Source organism: Marmota monax, unplaced genomic scaffold (assembly GCF_021218885.2).
Source record: "Marmota monax isolate L192 unplaced genomic scaffold, Marmota_monax_Labrador192_F-V1.1 WCK01_AAM20220418_F8-fsc00326, whole genome shotgun sequence".
In the NCBI taxonomy this organism is placed as follows: domain Eukaryota; kingdom Metazoa; phylum Chordata; class Mammalia; order Rodentia; family Sciuridae; genus Marmota; species Marmota monax.
In genome coordinates this window covers 701,082-721,078 of record NW_026693533.1, presented here as the reverse complement: position 1 = coordinate 721,078, position 19,997 = coordinate 701,082, and the positions used below count along the sequence as shown (strand labels likewise).

The window sequence follows — 19,997 nt, the reverse complement described above, 5'->3', positions numbered from 1 at the left end:
GTTATTCAGTAATCATAGTGACATAAGCAGTGCTGTAAATTTGTTTAAATGAGAAGGCACAATACATGTAAATACAAAATTGAGTTTTTTCTTTATTTCAGGTTTTTTATACCATCCTTTTTCAATATTAGTAATAGATGAATACATATTTAAATTGAATTTTGCAAAGAATATAGCACATTATGACCCTTTACATTAAATGTTTCATCAGGTAATATATATGTTGTGTTCAAAGGGATTGATTTACCTTGAAACATATAAATTTATGTGAAGATGAACTGTGTGATCACAATTGAAAAGCAAGTTGTAAGAATTTAGATGAGTGTTTGTCCACTGTAGATACATAGTTGTGGAAGACCTGCACATAATTTAAATTCATGAGTTTTCTAAAGCAAGGCAATAATTTCAATGACCAATTAGTTTTTATGATCTTTATTAGACAAAGCACAAAATGCAAAGGCCTTCCTCCAACCTGAACTCTAATAGGATTGTTGGTATAACATAAAAGACTTACTTTGACCCAGTGACCTCAGTATATGTTAGTACCCAGCAACTTTTCAAAATCTTTATTGAACAGAATGATTCATAATATTAAATGTTGTTGAAAAACTGTAGAAACCTGATGTCACACTGGACAGATGATCAGAGAAGATAAGCAGAAGAAAACTGAAATGGTTTGAAACTAAAGAAATGGGTCAGACTAAAAAGGAATAGGTATCTAATTAATAGTAAAGAATTTTAGACTCAACTCAGGAAATAAATTATTAGCACTTGAAATACTCATTTACCTGACTGGCACTGTATGAAAAGTTAGGAACAAAGAGAATAAAATAAAAATGATAAAGCAAAAGTAAAATCCCAAACACAGACTAAGGGTTTAGCCCATGTGTGGTTATCCTCTTTGGGTGTTTCCATCCATACCCAGGCTTTTAAAATTATGAAACAGGGTGAGAGAGACACAGAGGGTCTTGAATTAGCAAAGAGAATGACTTTTCTCATATAAGAAGCAGGACAGTGCCTAGAAAAAGGAGAGTATAAATCTGTACCATAGGAGCTATCAGAGACTGCTGCTCAGTGCATATTATTATAATATTTGTTGAAAACACTACACAGTGGGAGCTTTGAAAATGTTTATAGACCTTGATTTAGTAATATACATACTCTGAATTTTTTGAAGTAATGACAAAAAAACAATTCAATGATGAAAAACAATTCAAAAAATAAAATAATCCAAAATTGTGCATAATACTGTTACATATGATAGCAAAATATTATAAATGACTACAATAAATAGCAAAAAGTGAAAATAACTTACAAACTGAGGACTTTTAAAATTAGTTGTGATATATCTAAATGATATAATATATTGGGCCATTTAAATGAGAACAAAGAAATTTGCTGGTGGTAGGAATCTAGTCAAGACAGTAAGAGTGGTATTCTTTGGGTTCATTTTTTATGCTTTGCTGTACTGAGATTTTTTTTTTTTCTTTAGAGTATATAGAGGTAGGAGAATGGCCAAGAAAAACAAAAATAGGATAGGAGGGAAAAGAATTTCTCTGAGAATCAGCCTTGATTATATAGTTACCTTGGCCTAGAATTTCCTTTGCTTTTTCTTGTACTAGGCAAACTCCTACTTTTCCTTCTATAACCAATTTACATATCACCTCTGTGGCAACTCTGCCTCCAGAGTGCAATGAGTTGTTTGTTCTTTTCAGATTAAAGATATATTGTATTTTTGTGATTTTGTGCATACATTTAAGCAACTCTGTATATCTTACAACTTACCATGGTATTAATTTTTTTAAAAAATATGCCTGAATATTTTTTAAAAAATCATGAAATGAAATTTTGGGATACAAATTTGCTGATTAAATAGATGCATGAAAGGAATACATCTGTAAAGTGAATGCAATATATTAAGAGATTTCCAAGTAAGTTTTAGGTTTATGATTCTTTTCCATACAAGTAAATATTTTAGTCATAATAAATATTTCTTCAACAATATACATTAAGTCAATCCATAAACTAATGGTAAAATGCATTCATTAACTATATAATTTTATATAGTTCATATTTTGCATAGGGATATATACTGTATTTATTTGACATGCTGACATAACATGGAGCATGTTTTGATTGTATACATTCCTTATACAAAGTTGCTGTTAATAGGTATGCCTAATGATTACTCTTAATAGGTACTTGCTTTAGGCTATTTAATAAAAAAGAAAATCATTGGTTCATTTTCAAGGTCTGCTTTGCATGAGTAACTTTTAGGTTCATCGATAAGATATTTTAGCCATAATTAAGGGTGCTAATTCAGTATTTTTGTAGAATTATGCCATAATGTTTCTGATTTAGAAAGATGAAGTACTTGTTTTTATAATTCTGAGTGCATTGTGTGATTCATAACAAGTATAATTTTTATAATTAATGTTAAGGTAAAGGCACTTACAATTAAGTTCATCAGCAGCTTTTAGTTTTGGAAATGCAAACTAAGTCAACTTGCTTCCTTTCCTTAGAAATGCTGCCACTGTTGTGACATTGTGTTTCATTTTGTAACCCATCTGCTACTTAGGCCAGATATGCATTTTCTGGATGCAATCTGTTGGTTTCCAATGGTTTACTACATGGTGGGCTCTATTGACAAGTAGGTGACAAAATCTTTAGCACATTACTACTGTAGTGTCCTGTGGTCTGTTGTGTGCTGTGCCTTGTTACTGCATGATGAGTGTAATTTGTCATGTCAGTATTGCAAATATGATAAATTATGCATGTAGAGCTTATATTCATTTGTTACACATCTTATATTAAACTCCCTAAGCAGTAATTTATTGTTGAATTAAAACAAATCTCACTGCATGTCAATTTTGTCAGCTGTGCTCAGTTTCCAAAGCTGTTTCAGTTTTTATCTTCTATAAAAATTACATTATTAATATTGTTACAGTATCAAGAAAAACCTCTAAGGGTTCAATATTGTGATATATTGATATCATTTCCATAAACTTAAATGTAGAAATGCTCATTTTAACTTACATTTGTAAATAGGAATATTTTCTTAACAAGTTATTCTAATTACACATCTGTTCACAATTTCTAAATATTTTCATCAAGATAGCATATGTAGTACATTTATATAAAATAATTTTTATATATTATAAGACCATAATAAAACATAAAAAGTGAAGGATCAGAAAATTAACATACATGAAGTAACATAAAATACATTACTTTTACATTTTTTTAAAAATGTCAGTGACTTCAAAATAAAATACTAAAATTAGCCAATTGAGATCTCTCATGTCATCCTACATATGTTGAAAATTATAACTTTAAAAGTGTTTAGTAGCTGTGGATACATTAAAGGTCAACTAGACTAAAGTATATTTAGCTTCACTTCTACATTAACATGATTCATATTATCAGGTATCATAATACTAACCAATTAAAATGAAAATAGATATAGTAAAATTACCATTTAAATACTACACACATTTTATATCCAGTAGTGTTATTTTGAAATGATAGTTTTCCATCAAAAAAAAAAAAACTCTAGAAAAATCATATAAGGTGATGAATAAGCCTTTCCTCTCTGCCTTTTATGATATAAGCCCCGAAGCAAATTCTTTCTCCACGAAAGTACTTATGGCAAGAAAAAAGGAGAACTTGAGGCCATTAAATTTCTAGGGATGGCTACAAATTGATAATTATTAAAGTTAGGGGTCAGGAACATGGAGGTTTACTTTATAATTCTCTTTTCCTTGTGTTTAAAATTTTCCTTAAAAGAAGACCCCTTTCGCAAATTAAAATGCACTCCTTGACACTCAAAAAATTTTCATTTTCTAGTCCTTAAAAAAAGGAATCAGAGAAAGGTGACATAAGTGTTATCACCAATTAGATTATCTGTAACTTTTTTTAAAAAAAAAGAATAAAAATCCAGATTGACTTTCTTCAGCTGCCATCTCGTGGACAAACTGTGCAAAGCATCCCTGCTGGAGAAAATGGGATGGTACAGAGAGGTAGAGGAAAGAAATTAAGATAGACAAGTTAGTAGCCTATTTATTAAAGGAGAAAAAATGATTAAATACAATTAAATAAATAAAACAATAATTTTCAGTTAAAACATAAAGATAAAAAAATCTACATGGTTCAGGAATGTTATTCCTAATGTATGTTTTCTGTGGATTTAAACATATTTTAATGATAATTATTGATATTACTTGACAAGGTTATGAATAGACTGAAAATACTTTGTAGATGGAATTCACTGATACATATGGGTATGGGTGGTAGCTGTTAGCAACTTAACCATAGCTACTCCCACGGAAATTTTTGTCAAGTATTAAGTTCAGTTTCCTTAAATTATTGTTGATTAATTATTCATCTTTTCTGTCTTAGCTTCTATCTATATAGCCTCATCCAAACTCACCTTTTGCAATTTTTCCTTTTTCTTTTCCTATTTAATTACCATAGAGTTTTTTTTTTTTAAATGAGGAAAAACATTTCTGAAAGCTGAAATACGAGGAAGTAATTTAAAATTATTAGGTGGTTTGAAGGCAGATTATTAAGTCACATCTGTGTTCCATAAGGGACTCATTTGTTATACAACTCATTATAATTTTTTCATTGTTGGGGACTGAACCCAGGACCTTATAAGTTCTCTGTCCTGGAACTATAGTGCCAATCCCTGCACAATTCTTTTTAAATTTTATTTTAGTAGATGTAAGAAAAAATACTAAGAATTTTCTAGGAAAAAGGAAGACCCAAGTATCCCTAGAGATTTAAACTTGAAGATCATCATATTGATTCGATGTTATGGTCCTAGCCCCTCTTACCATAGGAAATTTATTTGGAATAACATTCTGTTTCCACAGTTTTAGCCATAAAATATCTGCCACAGAACATTGCTCCTGATTCAAGCGAAATATTTTTTCTGGACTCCTCCTGGGGATCTTGGACTCAAGGCTTTGGTAATACTTTCTCACCTAATAACAGAGTAAGAAATCCTTCCTTCCGCCTTCCCCCCAAAAAGGAAAGTATTCCCCTTTAAAGTGACATGGCCAGCTCAACCAATTATGAATTTGGAAAAGATCCTCAGGCACCTGGCTCTTCAATTTAATAATCTTAAATGAACTGTGGTTCTTTCAGTTTTATACTTCCCATTGTAAGCACCATATGGAATCCAATTCACCTTTCTCTTATCTATCTCTGTCAACTCTGAACCTAGAACATTCCTGCCCTCATTCAGGTTTAGTTTCTCTGATCCCATTCAGCCCTATTTTTCTAGTTTGTGAAAAGCAAAGGCGATGAGAATAATGATGAACCTTTTTCAACTTTAATGGTAAACATCTTTTTTCTTTAATTCATAGGGGAAATGGTCAGGTATTTTATCAGTGATAGGAGAAAAGACTACCCTGTTATAGCTTTCAGGTATTTGTATCCTAGGTTTACAATCATCACATGTATCCAAGAAAATCAGGTTATTTAATCTGATCAAATACTTAAAAATAGAACTTGCTCAAAAATGTGTGTAGTCTAAATGGTAGGCTTGAATACAACAGATATGTATATCTTTCCCATGTTCTTGACTGTGTAGAATCAATCTCCAGTGCATAGTTCTTACATAAAGTAAAAACAGACATTTAAAAATAAACATTTTATATTTTTCTATTTCATTAGGCTTAGCTATCTAAATTAATATAGAAATTATCCATCTCTACTCTTACCAAAAGAATCTTAGACATTTAATATATATATATATATATATATATATATATATATATATATATATATATAAAAGTTTGTATCTTTTAAGTAGTATGTTAACTGTAAAAACAAAGTTCTAACAAAGTCCTCTATTTCTTTTGGTTGCAAAATGGGTGTTTTCCACATATCATTTACATAATTAACAAATATTACTAAGTAAATATTCTTAACACAAATGCTTTGAAACTGTAAGGATGTAGTGAAGTCTAATGAGCTCCATATAAAATAATTTCACGTCAGTAGATAATATTGTATTATAATTCCCATTAATATCTATCTGTGCACACTCTAGATAAGCCATCTATAAGGACAACGTGTATAAATACAGAGATCAGCAAGTCTGGGTGCTAATTCTAACACTGTAGTTAATGTCTTCTTTTCTCTGTTGGTTCTGATCAAAGCCTAGATGATTTGCTCAGGTGTGGAGTGACCTTTGCTGCCAATATGGTGGTTGTGGATAAGGAGAGCACCATGAGTGCCGAGGAGGATTACATGGCAGATGCCAAAACCATTGTAAATGTGCAGACTCTTTTCAGGTATGTGTCTATAACTGAGCCCTCTTGTACTTTGTGTTAAATGTGCATGAAATGTAGAATCTATGTGTCAGCAATTTACTGGAAAAGTTCACACCGAATTTATCTTCACTTTTGTTTATTCATTTCTCACAAAACACTTACTTAGCACCTAATATATGACTGGCATTGAATAAAGTTAATTTGCATAAAGTTAATGTTTACCCCCAGAACACTAGTTCTGCTACATATGTTCTGATTATGGTCTCAGTGGTCAGGGGTGTATTTTCACTGCCTAGCAGTGGTCAGGGATGTATATTTAACTAAGATGAATAGATTGTAAGGCTATGAACAGGTAATTTGTCCAGTTTAGGAGTGAATGCATAACCTTACCCTCATCGTTTTCTAGTCTTTTGTTAATTAAACTAACTCAGATATGAAATCTTATTATGCTTACTGTTGAGTAAGTCTAAAAAGTCCTGACAGAGAAAGTCCTGATGTGAGCAGAGTCAAAAATCATCTACAAATTAAGACACTGATGTAATTAGGAATGATGTTTTGTAAAATTATCTGAAAATTTAAATATCAGAAAGATCATGATTTCAGTTGTATGAATGAGTTTTGCAGCAGCTTAAAGAAAATATATGAGAAATGTACAAATTATGAATATAAATAAAGCAATCTCAACTCAATGGCCATCCCTCCTTACTCTACCTTCATACCATCACAGTGTAGCAATGCAAGTATTGAGACTGATTATCTCAGTATATAGTTCAAGTTCAAAATTCAGAGGGGAGTGCCTAGATGTGAATCTCAATAATACTTGAAATTTGGGGTATAATTTGAGGGAAATTACTTTCCTTCCTTAAATCTCAATATCATAATTACAAGATTATTTAAGATTTAAAAACATATAATGCCTTAGCACATGGCTGGTAGTTTTTAATAAATATTAGTTAATATAGTTGAGCCTTATAATTATCGCTTTCATGTGACAGCATGGAAAAACCACAGACCTTGAACTCTTGTAGCAGCAAACTTCATCTGGCATGACCTCTTCTAGAGGTGCCATGGACAGTATTAACTTGATGACCTTATTCAAATGTAGTGCCTCATCTATAAAGCGCTGTGGAAAATAATTAACCCACCCTGCAGTGCTAATGTAAAAGACCTAGGATCAGAAATTTAAAGGATCTGCCACAACACCTGGAAAAATCTATTGTGAATTTGCATAAGAACTGCTCATTCCAAAAGGAGGATTGAAGTTCTAAAGCTATGATAATCAGCAGTTCACTTAGAGTATGGCTGACAAGTTGCTGCACTGTGCTAAATAGCACATCTAAGGTAGTATAGAACCTGCTTAAAATATGACAGATATATAAGCAACTTCTCTAGAGAATAATGAAGAAAATTACAGAGTAGAGCGTTAATTCAGGGGTGAGATATATAGCTGGTGAATAAAATAAACACATTCTTTTGATTCTGTGCTTTGCAAAAGCTAAATATAGTTTTAAGAGAAGAGGATCCTTGGTTTTTTGATTAAACATGCTATTTCATTTTTAACTCACTCTGAGATGTTTCTGCTATGTGAAGTGTTATATTGATTTGACTTTTGTCTTTTGAATGAATTATTTTGATTTCATGATAATAATAAACCTCATCTCACTGAGAGGTAAAAGGTTCCAATTAATAATCTAAAACTAACTCACTAGAGTAACTAAAAGTAGTTAAGGGCTGATGTACATGTGGCAACTAACTGTAAAGGTTGCTGCAGCTATTTCCCTTCCCTCTCTTCTTCCTCCTTCCAGTTTTCTGACCTTCAAGCTTCTCTACTCAACACCTTTCACTGAAAGGTGGACTAGAGGCAGACTACCTTATTCCACAAGTAGGATCCAAGTACCCTTCACAGAAAGCATCAGGCAATGAGAAGTTAAGTCACTGTGGCTGCTTTAGTCAGATTTTTCATCACTGTGACCAAAAGACATGACAAGAACAATTAGAAGAAAAAAAGTTTGTCTGGGGCTCATGTTTTCAGAGATTCAGTCCATGATCAGCTAACTCCATTGTTCTAAGACCAAAGTGAGGCAAAACATTGTGAGAAAAGGCATGGTGAAGGAAAGCAGCTGAGGATATAGCATCAGGAAGCAAGCTGAGTGCTGTGCTCACCAGGGGCAAGGCATAAAAACCAAAGGCAGGCACCCAGAGACTTACCTCCTCCAACTACACCCTATCTGTCTACAGTTACCACTTGGTTAATCCATATCATGGATTAATCAATTGATGAGGTTACAATTATTGCAATTCAACAATTCTGTGTCCACACAATTCTTGCATTGTCTCACACATGAGCTTTTGGGGAATACCTTATATCTAAATCATAATATCAGGATAGTTAGGATTAAGTCATTGGGCTGTATCTCCCAAGGAACTAAATTCTTATACATTCATTAGGTAAGAGTGACAAGTATTTCGAAAATAATCAGTGATCCTCATATATTGATGAACATCATTAATTTTCTAGTGGAAAGCCAATTCTAATTGGTCAATTAGTAAGACCTGTGATTTTGAAAGAAATCTGGATAGTGAAAACAGGAACTGTGAACTCTGATTAAAATCAAAGTAAGCCACTTTGATGAAATAAACTACTAGCTCTCTCCAGAGATTAATTTAAACCAACACATGTACTCATCACATTGTTTATTCAAAAGCATTTTAAATGACTGACATCCAAAAGGTCATTCACTTTGTGTTGATGAAGCTTGGGATTTAAAGTGGAATAGTTCCAAAGTCTAAAATTGTATTTTAATCTAGCAAGTTTGAATGTGTCCGTGCTATTGCATCATATTGCCACCATGGGTCATTGAAATGACTATAAGACATAATTTCTGTAATGCGCTCAGAACAGTGCCTTGCATGGCACCAGCAGGTGATAACTGGTAGTTACTGCTTGTTAAAAGAATATTTCCTTAAATTGGTATTTCCAAAATATGGTAGACACAAAAGAGATATATGTAAGTGGACATCATAGTTACTCTATTGTTTGATTATTATTAGGACAAGCAGTTAGATGCAGTTAGTTTGTTTCTTTATTTCTGGGGGAATAAACCACATCTTGCAATTTACCTAGAATCTACATGTATCAGGCAGATAAATATTATTATACGCTGTTACTTTATTTGGGTGAAATTGCATTTCATTTTAGCATTTGTGAAGCTATTTTGGCCCATGGGATAATTAATTAATTACTTTGACATTCCACTTTGACTTTTACATATTCAGTGTTCAAAACTACCAAGAAATATGTTTGTTAGAAAACTCTAAGCTCTTCAATCTCTGGTTCTAGGGATGTCTCTTAATGGTTTAGCACTTGCCTAACATACGTGAGACCCTAGGTTCTATCCCCAGCACCTCAAAAAAAAAAAATACACACACAACACACACACACACACACACACACAACTGGTACCGTATATGCTTGTAGTTCCAGTGACTTTGGAGGCTGAGGCAGGACTATTGCAAGTTTCAGGCCAGGCTCAGCAACAGACCCTGGCAAAACAGACCCTGAACAACTTAGCGAGACCCTGTCTCAAAATAAAACAAATTCAATGGCTAAGGATGTTGCTCAGTGGTAAAGTGCCTAGGAGTTCAATTCCCAGTATCGCTGAATAAATAAAATTAAATAAATATATAAAGGAAAGAAAGAAAGATAGATAGATCTTCAATTTGTGGTTATCTTAGAGTCTAGGAAGCAAGAATGAGATGTAATTTGAGTATAATGTGATAGTAGAAATGCTCTGATAAATAATTTATTTATCTACCTCAAATAACGTGTTTGTTTTGCCAGGCCAGAATAAGGCTGAATTCTTGTTCAGAAGTTTGCATGGCCCATTTGAATCCTGCCTTCTTAGTTCACTGGGATATTCAGTATCAGTTGATGGATTCACCCTCCTGGCCCCAAACTAGAGAATCTCATTAATCTAGCGAGCATGTTTGTTGAAAAGGAGGAAATCTGGGTAGGAAGATGTTTGAAAGCATAAGGAAATTTCCTTTTCAGGTTAAATGTGGTTTTATAGTTGAAAAACGAATTTCAAAATTTAATGTATTTTATCCTGTAAGGGAGGAAAAGTAATTTGCTTTCTGTCCTTCTAAATTTTCAACTAGGGCCCCTGTAACAGATTAACAAAACAAATTAACAGGATTTAAAAGACTCTGTAACAAGAAAAAAATAAAAACAAATGAATTTCTTAATATGTGTGTTGCTCATGAAACATTCAGTAGGACCCAGAATAGAATAACTCATGGAGTTGGCTTAGAAGTTTGGCTTATGCATAGAGTATCTTCAACAAAGAACACTACACTTTAAGGGACTGCCCAAAAGTAAAGAACCTTGAGTTTCTAAGGGTGACAAACTGTGAAAAGGCAAATGTATCAGAAACCAATAGAAGATAAAGGCTGGTTAGCAGTTTATAGTGTAGATCCTTCTGGTACAGTCACCAGATTGATAAGGATCTAAAGTCTACCTTGCAGGAGATGAGAGACATTGTTGTAAATTTATGTCCTACTTTTAGGGAAGAAAAGGGCGGGCAGAGTGCTCTTCTTGTTTCTGCTTCTTCTAGGTTGCTTTCAAATCAAAATAATACTTAAGCCAAGTGACATTTTGGGGTGGCATATTTTACTACCAGTCAGTCTACTGTGACAGTTATATATTTGCTTGTTAAACTCCTGTGCCATGGTTTGAGGAACAGTTGTTATTCCTCCAGAGAACTTATCCACAATGGGATTCATCTTTAACATCCAAAGTGTAGATTACAGTACCTTAAATTTTAATGCTCAAATGTTTTATGAGTGATCTAGAAGTTTGTACCAGAATGTCTGATCCACAAGAAGCCCCCAGCCTGACATGATTTGTGCCAAAATGAGATCCCTCTCCAGAATAACTTTGATAGACTATGTATTGATCACTTATGTTGGTTTATTAATGCTTTTGTGGTGAGTTTTCCTTATTGACTCCTAGCAACCCTTTATAGCAACAGACTGTTGCAGTATAGGTTTTAGGTGTCTCCCAAAAGCTCATATGTGAAAAGTGCAAGAAAGTTCATTGGTAAAATGAAAGGGTTATGAGAATGTTAGTCTAGTCAGTGCATTAATGCCCTGACAGGGATTAACAGGGTGGTAACTCTAGGCAATGAGGGTGTGACTGGAGAAGATGGGTCCCTGGGAGTATGCTTTTGGGATTTATATTTTGTTCTAGCAAGGAGAGCTCTTTCTCTGCTTCCTGGTGTTTTCCTCTGCCACACTTTTCTGCCATGGTGTTCTGTCTCACTTTAAGCCCTGAGGAATGGAGTCTGTCTGTCTATGGACTGAGATTCCTGAAACCTTGAACCGGGAACAACTTTTCCTCCTCTAAAATTGTTCTTGTCAGGTCTTTTGGTCACAGCAATGAAAAAGCTGACTAAACACAGACTTTCCATGGGACAACATCTATCTCTGAGGTGCCAGATTTCTTGGAGGTATAGAGTATGTCCACTCCTTCGTTCAGAAGAGACTCCTGGAATCCTAAGCAACTGGGTCATTATTTCCCCAGAGGACAACTCTGAATACAAAGGCATAAGGAGAGAAGGTCTTAATCAAGTCTGATCCTGTTATACCTTTTCCTCCTATGTGCATAATGACTTCCATTTATATATTTAATAGGAAATATTGCAATAAGTCTTCCCAGTAAGAGGATCTACTGGAAAATAGATCTTCCAAATTAAAAGAATAACAGGTCTTCACTTTCATATTTGAATTTCTCTTGCTAAAGTATCACCTAATGTGACACCATTACATTTGGAAAATATTTCACATTTTTTGTATTTTTATAAACAAGTATTATTATCTAAACTAAATTTCCAATATATACATAAAGATATGACTTGAATTAAAAACATTGACTTCAAAATGACTCTCTGATTGACCTATAAAAATGCCTTATTTTAGGAATATTTGATATGTCAGTGGAATCCATTATTATAATTATTTTACTGAAAAATAAATCAACATTGTTAGAAACTTAGTCGCTCATCTCAGCCCATGTAGGAAAAAGTGGCAGACTGGGGATTACTACTGGGTGTCAGGTGAAAGATGAGAAAGCTTTCTGTAGATGTTAAGAAGTTTTTTTCAGAGGGCACAGTTATGTTTAGTGTAGGATAATTATAAAATTAAATCATTATTAAATTTATATAATTAACGTCCAGGAGTGATTTAATACAAAAGTTTCTTTGTGTTTTGCTTTATACAAAGATTTTTATTTGCTTTTTTTTTTCCCCCTAAGATTGAAGTGACCAGACTTATGACCACTATCAATGGAAACATTTAAATAAGTTAAGGAACTGTTATCTATTTGGAATAGAGTAATTCCTACATTTGATCAATAGACAAACAAAATAACCTTTATGGACTCCTGCAATTGTGATTTATTGAGGTTGCAAACTTGTTCCACAGATTTATTGAGCATCTAGTAAGTGTTGCTGCCCTCACTGCAATGAAAAATGAAGTGATCTTAGAATGCTGATAATCTGGTAGGGAAGTTAAGCAAAAGATTTGAGGAATTAACCAGAGAATTATAGTTGTTGCAATTACTGAAAAATGTAGAATATTACAGACCCAGATAACATGGATATTTAATCCAGTTCTGTTGTTCAGGGAATGCCTTCCTGAGGAGTTGATGTTTTACTTGGAAGATAAATGGAAGCTAAGCAGAAAGAGATAGGTTGAACATTCCTGAGGGGGCAATGTAAACTATATGGAGCTCTGAGAATGGAATTTTTTAAGGACTAAAGGAGCCTAAAAGGAAGGTTGGTGTGAGATGAGGCTGAAATGGTATCCACAAGCTGCTTAACGCAAAACAAAGAAGCAGAAGATCATCCAAATCTAGAAAATGTTTACTATGTCTTAATTAAAATATTACTCACAGAGCTAGGGTGTTACACTATATCTTCAGATCTGTCGTGATGACTGGAAGTAACTCTTTAATAACAGGAATAAAACATTAACATGTAGGTATAGATAAAACTTAAATACCTGAAACACCAGTTTGGTACTACAACTGACTATTAATACTAATGTAAATATGACTATATCATAACTTTTTAAATATACTGCATATGGTCTGCATTAGTAATAATGAAAGTAAGATAAAATCACTTATCTCTCATTTTTAACATTAGTTTCAGTGTTCTAATAGACTGTGAAATCGTGTTTATATACATACATATACATATACATATATATTAGTCAGCTTTGTGATAACGTACCTGAAATAAACAAATGAGGAAAAGTTTATTTTAGCCCATGGTTTCACAGGTTTCATACCATGGTTACTTAACACTTTTGCTTTGGGCCTGTGATGAGGCAGATCATGATGGTGGGGAGCACATGGGAGAGCAAAGCAGCTCCCATCCTGGTAGCCAGGAAATAAAAGAAGGAAAGGAAAGGGTTGGTGTCCCAATGTTACCTTCAAGGTCATATCCCCACTGACCTAACTTCTCCCAATTAGGCCTCACCTCCTAAAATTCTTTCCACTTAACAATAATAACACTTTAAAGTGAGAACCAAGCCTTCAGCACATGGATTTATGTGGTCCCAAATCATAACACTCAACCCTTGGCCCTCAAAGGCTCATGTCCATCTCATTATGCAAAAGTATCCAGTTTATCTCCAAGAGACCCCATGGTGTTGACAGTTCCAGCATTGCTCAAAATCCAAGTCCAGCATCTCCTCTGAGACTCAAGGCAAACACCAAGCTGTGAGCCCCTGTTTAAAAGAAATAGTTATATACTTTCAGCAGAGAGTATCAGGACAGATACAGGGTAAACATTTCCATTCCAAAAGGGAGGAATAGGGTGTAGAAAAGCAGGACTGGAATCAAAGCAAGACCAAAACGCAGCCAGAAAATCATTAAATCCTGTAGCTCCATGTCTAGCATCTAGGGCATATGGTAGTATTATGTGAGTTCCAAGGGTCTTGGGAAGCCCCATCCCTGTGGCTTTGCTGGTTGCAGCCCATGTGTCTGCTCTCTTAGGTGGAATGTGCTCACTCTCTGCAACTTCCCTTGGCAGACATTCCATGTTTCTGTTATCCCTAACTTCCTGGGGTCTCTATTTCAGCTTTGACTTTATTCCCTCAGCTTCGCACATCATCCAGTCAGGTCTATCTGCAGAAACTTGGAACCTGGCATACACTCTCTGACCTCTCAGGCTTTCCTTTGAAATCTTGGTGGAAACTTCAATGACCTCCAACTCTGGCATTCTGCATGCCTGCAAAACTGGCATCACGTGGACAAGCCCAGGTCTGCTACCAGTGGGAGGTGTATGTGAAGCCACTGGAACCATGGTTATAGCAGGCTGGGTGCCAGATGGCCAAACACAGAGAAATGAGTCCCAGGGAAATAATTCTCTAAGCATCCCTCCACTAGCAGGGTGTTCTGGGGCTCTCTTCTCAAAGGAAAGGCTTTGAAATGAATTTACACTTTTATACCCTTGAACCTCTAATGGGTGGAATCTTGCCAATCCCTTAGATAGTCTCAAGTCATCTTTCATATTGTCCCTGTGTTATGTTCTTACCTTTTTAAATGGTACTATTCTCTTTAACAAGTGCATCCTTCTGCACTTTAAACACTTTAAATGTGTTCCTTTTCTGAGAGAACTGCAGGTTTTCAAATCTTTCCACTCTGCCTTTTGCTCCAGATTCTCACCATAAATCTAACTAAAAGCAGCCAGTAATATCCATGTTATTGCTTGAATGTTGCACTTCCTTGAAATGTTCCTAACCAGATAAACTAGTCAGTCACCTTTAAAGTCAGTATCACACAAATCCCAGGGCATGGCCAAAATGCTGATAGTCTTTGCCAGAACATAGCACGAATGGCTGCTGTTCCAATTCTCAATAGAGTCCTCATGTTCATTTGAATCTTCCTGAATCTGCAATTCTAGCACCATTTTTGTTTTCTGAACCCTATTAGAATTGATCATTAATCTCTGCTTTTGATATTCTAGGCTCTTCCTAGCTTCCTGCTCCAAACATTTCCAAATTTATCTTATAAGCCAATTTCAAAGACTGCTGAACCACACCATCAGGGATAGTCACAAGCAATGACCCCATTTCTTGGTACTATTTTTCTGTAATTCAACTATCCATTACTGTGACAAAATATCTGAGATAAACAAACCTAAGGGAGGAGAGGTTTATTTTGCCTCACAGTCTCAGAGGTTTCAGTCCATGGTTGGCTAACTCCATTGTTTCTGGACTAGTGGCTGGAAGAGCATTATGGAGGAGAGCATATGGTAGAACAAAACTACTCACATCATGGCACCCCAGAAGCAAAAGGGAGAGAGGAAGGGGTTAAAGAGCTTTAAAAGGTACTCTTCCAATGACCCAATTCCTTCTACCTCCTGAAGTTTCCACTACCTAATAACAGTGTCATCAGCTGTAGACCAAGCCTTTAACACATGAATTTTGGAGAGACATTTAAGATCCAAACCATAACAAAATATTTTTCATCTTTCTATTAGTTAGTGTAACCAGGCAAGGAAAAAACATTCATCGAATAAGTTAATGAAGGCAGAGAACTATAGCATAGGTATTTTGTTACATCACCATAGTTACACTTAACATCAGGGAGTCTAAACATAAAATAATCATAGAAAAGGCTTAAATAGAACAAACTATAATACTTTTTTAATTACAATATTGCTTCATTATAATTTTAGTATTTAGGGAAGAGATGCTTCTTATATCACTTTATTTCTAAACTATTTTGTATTAAAATATACTTAGCATATATTAATGCACATAAATGGATTTGTAGCATTAGCATAACTTACATAATTAAAAAAATTATACAACAAAATTTATAAATACAGAATATCATAATTGAATATAATCAATGCTTTATAAAAGGCACTGTAATACAGTACTTCATTAAAAATTACTTAGTTCTAAATTTTCACTAGATGGCAGTCTTAGCCAAGTATTCAGTTTCCCAATTTAAAATAACATAAATGATGTAGGTTTTCTTATGCAGGTACTTTGCATAAATTGTGTTGTTTTGTCTAATTTCAACCATAGAAGTCATTCAAATATGATGACTAGGTCACTCAACTTTATTTTTTACTCACTCTTACTATGACTCCAAACATATCTAACTACATATATATTTCTATTTGATGTAATTTCTAGAAAAGGAATATAAACAAAAACTCCGAGCAATTACAAATTTATTTAAATTTAGTTTAATGGCATATATGGAAGATAAAAGTCATACTTCTCTAGGAAAATAAAGAATATTTCAAAGATGAAATAAATTGTCATTAGTTAAATGACTGCTCATAAATTTCTTCTCTGGTCTTATATCTCATTACTTTTCTATATATTCTTCACAAGCTATCCATTCATTAGTGAGTGTCTCAATGCTCCCTAATCTAGGAATATTCTATGAGCCATAATTTATCACCACTAGAAATATGTATGTAGCATTATAATTCATGAATTCTTATTGTTTCCTCTATTTGTTCATAGATGTGTTTCATGACAAGAATTTTATTTTATACATCTTTGTATCTCCTAGAGACAAGAGCTTTCAGATAGTAAACCAGTAATAGCTATTTGTTAAATCAGATATTTAAAATTGCCTTCATAAAATACGAATAATAATGATGAAGTTATCACCTAGTAATTACTATTTAAAAGTAGACAGGAAGGTAGAGTTTATAGTTTTAAATTAGATATGGATCTTAGTGTATGAAACCCTGATATGAAACTAGGTATTCCTAATAATTTGTTATTTTATCTAGATCCTCTGAGTTTCCTTTCCAGAGGTCTCCCTACCTCTTTATTAAAATGGTAAGGAGAGAGCTTTGGAACCCGAGTGCTGCGGGGTGAGTCAGGCTCTGCCACATACCTGAATGCTACCTGTCCCTCAGTTTCTCATCTGTAAGCTAAGAATCACGGGTTAATCATAGAATTGTTTTCTGTGGTTTGAAAAGATAATGACTCTCTTGGTTTCTGAAACAAGTTGGAAACTATTGAGTTACAAAGAAGCCAGACAGAGAGGGATCAAAATGTCTGGCAGGAGGATGTGACTTTGATATGTAGCAATAGTGGGTTTCTTATTCACCCTCAAGTATGGTGGTCCCGGGCCATGCTGACAACCAGGAAACTTGCCTTGTAGGGCTCAGCTTACCTAATAGCCTTGTGCAAACCAGCACATGTCTATAGATACTGAAAAATAGAGGCAAGGTTTAGCCACATGCCCTTAATACTTCCAGAGGAAGGAGGAGGTATGGATGGAAATAGGAAACAAAGAGGTTCCCACATGTTGTTGTGAAGATTACTTGAGTTAATACGTGGACAGTTCTTAAAACAGTGCTTCGTGTTTTTATCTATTAATATTTTATGGGCATTTTTTACCTTTCCAAAAGCTATAAAATGGAAAAAATACAAAGAAGAAAATTTGGGTCAGTGAACTTTCCTTTTCACAGTTCACAGCATAGAATGTAACAATTACTGTCTAAATGAAATTATAAGGCTTGGTGCTGATGGACCCATTTTTATAACTATTACTTATTCATTTTAGTTTCTACTGTTACAGACTATTATAAATTATCTGTGACAACCCATATAATGGTAACTATCATTTAAAAATATTTCTTAAATAAATACTTCTGAGAATCCAGGATGGTATAAGCTTGGCAATTGGTGGCATTTTTTTTTAGGCTTACCAGAGAGAATTTGCTGGCTCAAAAGTCAACTGATGAATATGTACATCATATGCATACACACACACACACACACACACACACAACACACAGGTGTATATGCTTATGATATTTGTATATACATATATACTTATATTTATACTTAAGTGTGTATCTATACACACATTTTTTTAATGAGAAGACTCTTAAATTTTAAGTTTCTGAGAAAAGGTAAGTTCAGTTTAGAGAATTTACTATCATTGATGACTTTCAAATGAAAAAATTGGAACTGCAAAAAAGCAAGTCAGATGGCATATAAAAAACACAGGGTTACTGTTTAAACAGTTGTACTTTCATCCTTAACATTTTACCCACTAAACCAGGCATCCCTGATACACAAACAAGAATTAAGTGATTATTTATTTTAACAAAGATTTATAAATTAAAGGCATATAAAATTCAGTACTAGGCACTGGAAGGATAACTTTGCCTTTTTAGGTGTCACTACTTAAAGAGCTCAGGCATGGATAAAATCCAGCAGAACACAGGCAAAACACAATGTAATAATTGGTATGAACCAAATACTGGGGACCTAAAGTGGAGAGGAGGATTTTGATTTAAAAAAGGTTTTTAAATTTTCATACCAATTGGATTTGAGAGGAACTTTAAATAATGACTCAGCTTTCAATATACAGAAATTGAGGAGGTAAGTAAACAGGGTAGTAAGTGCATTTTAGGCAGAAATTGTAACATGAGAGAAGCTAAGAAAATATTAATGCCCATGGCTAAGAAATAGTACCTATTGTTTGTCCCTGTGCTAAATGTTCCACAAACCATATTTTTGAGTTTGCAACACCCTTCCTTTAAAGAATCTCAGATTTTGAGTATTATTAAACAACTCAAGATTCTAGAACTATTATCAATTGCACAAATAAAATTACAGTATTTTCAATATTAATAATCAGCATAAGAAACTGTATTGACAATGTTGTTTTGTTGATAATCTTTCAGTTACCCTTACTGTAATTTATCTAGATCAAGGAATATGGTAATATTTGTTCTTGAAATTAAGATTAAGTAACAATGGATTTCCCAAAACACCTGATGGTATTTTAGCTCCCAAAGGCCTTGATTAGATAAAGTCCCTGTGTTTGTTCATTTAGTAACCAAGAAGGTATACAAATTTCACAAAAGAAACATTTGGATGTTTTAGTGTCTCAACTGGAGTGATACCTAAAGCCCAGAGAAACAGACCTTGAGGCAGGTATTCCCTAAGTTTGGCCTGTGGCTGGGGAACCAGCCCCTCTGGAATAATGACATGCAGCAGACCCTCTGCCTGGCAGGAGGGCGCTGTCCCAGCAAATCATCAGTCAGCATTAGGGAATTAGATCTGAGAAGAGGTCAAAAATCATCTGTGGCACCAGGACTCAGGAACAGGGCTCGAATTTTAAAAGAAGTACAATCCTTTACAAAATGCCGAATCAAGCAGCAAGAAATGGGAGCAAGCTCACTACTGGAACTGCTGAAAGATGAGAGCAGTGGAAGCTGAGTTGGTTTTGAGCTACAAACAGATTGTTTATATCCTGAATATTTTCAGTCAGTGCTAGTCCCTGAGTTCAAGGGAGGGGGTTCAGCCTAGTAATGAGAATTAAAAAAAAAAAAAAATTGTAGTTGTAGGTAGACAGAATGCCTTTATTTTATTTCTTCATTTTTATGTGGTGCTGAGGATAGAACCCAGGGCCTCATGCATGCTAAGCAAGCCCTTTGCCACTGAGCTACAGCTCCAACCCAGTAATGAGAATATTAAGTGGTCAGAACTTAGTTTAACTTAGTGTAAAAATATTGCATGGAGGTGGGGCTGATTATCATAGGAAGTAGCTGCTATGGAGAATCCCAAACTATTTGAACCAAGAAAGCTACCAAGGATGCATATATACTAGGTAAGGATTAGATTGTCAAAATATAGAAAGGCATTTATTGCGGT

The 19,997-nt window shown here is 34.2% G+C and overlaps 1 protein-coding gene across 8 annotated transcripts in view; it reads left to right on the top strand.

Moving 5' to 3' along the window:
- Positions 1 to 19,997, top strand: part of Kcnt2 (potassium sodium-activated channel subfamily T member 2) — a 387,627-nt gene that overhangs the window by 295,958 nt on the left and 71,672 nt on the right. For 5 of the 8 annotated variants that reach the window (XM_058583689.1, XM_058583685.1, XM_058583686.1 and 2 more), the window contains 2 exons: positions 2,579 to 2,650; positions 6,168 to 6,302. In XM_058583689.1, coding sequence (XP_058439672.1) covers positions 2,579 to 2,650; positions 6,168 to 6,302 — 207 coding nt within the window. The remainder of the gene's footprint in view (positions 1 to 2,578; positions 2,651 to 6,167; positions 6,303 to 19,997) is intronic. The other 3 variants (XM_058583690.1, XM_058583687.1, XM_046458547.2) reach the window with 1 other exon arrangement.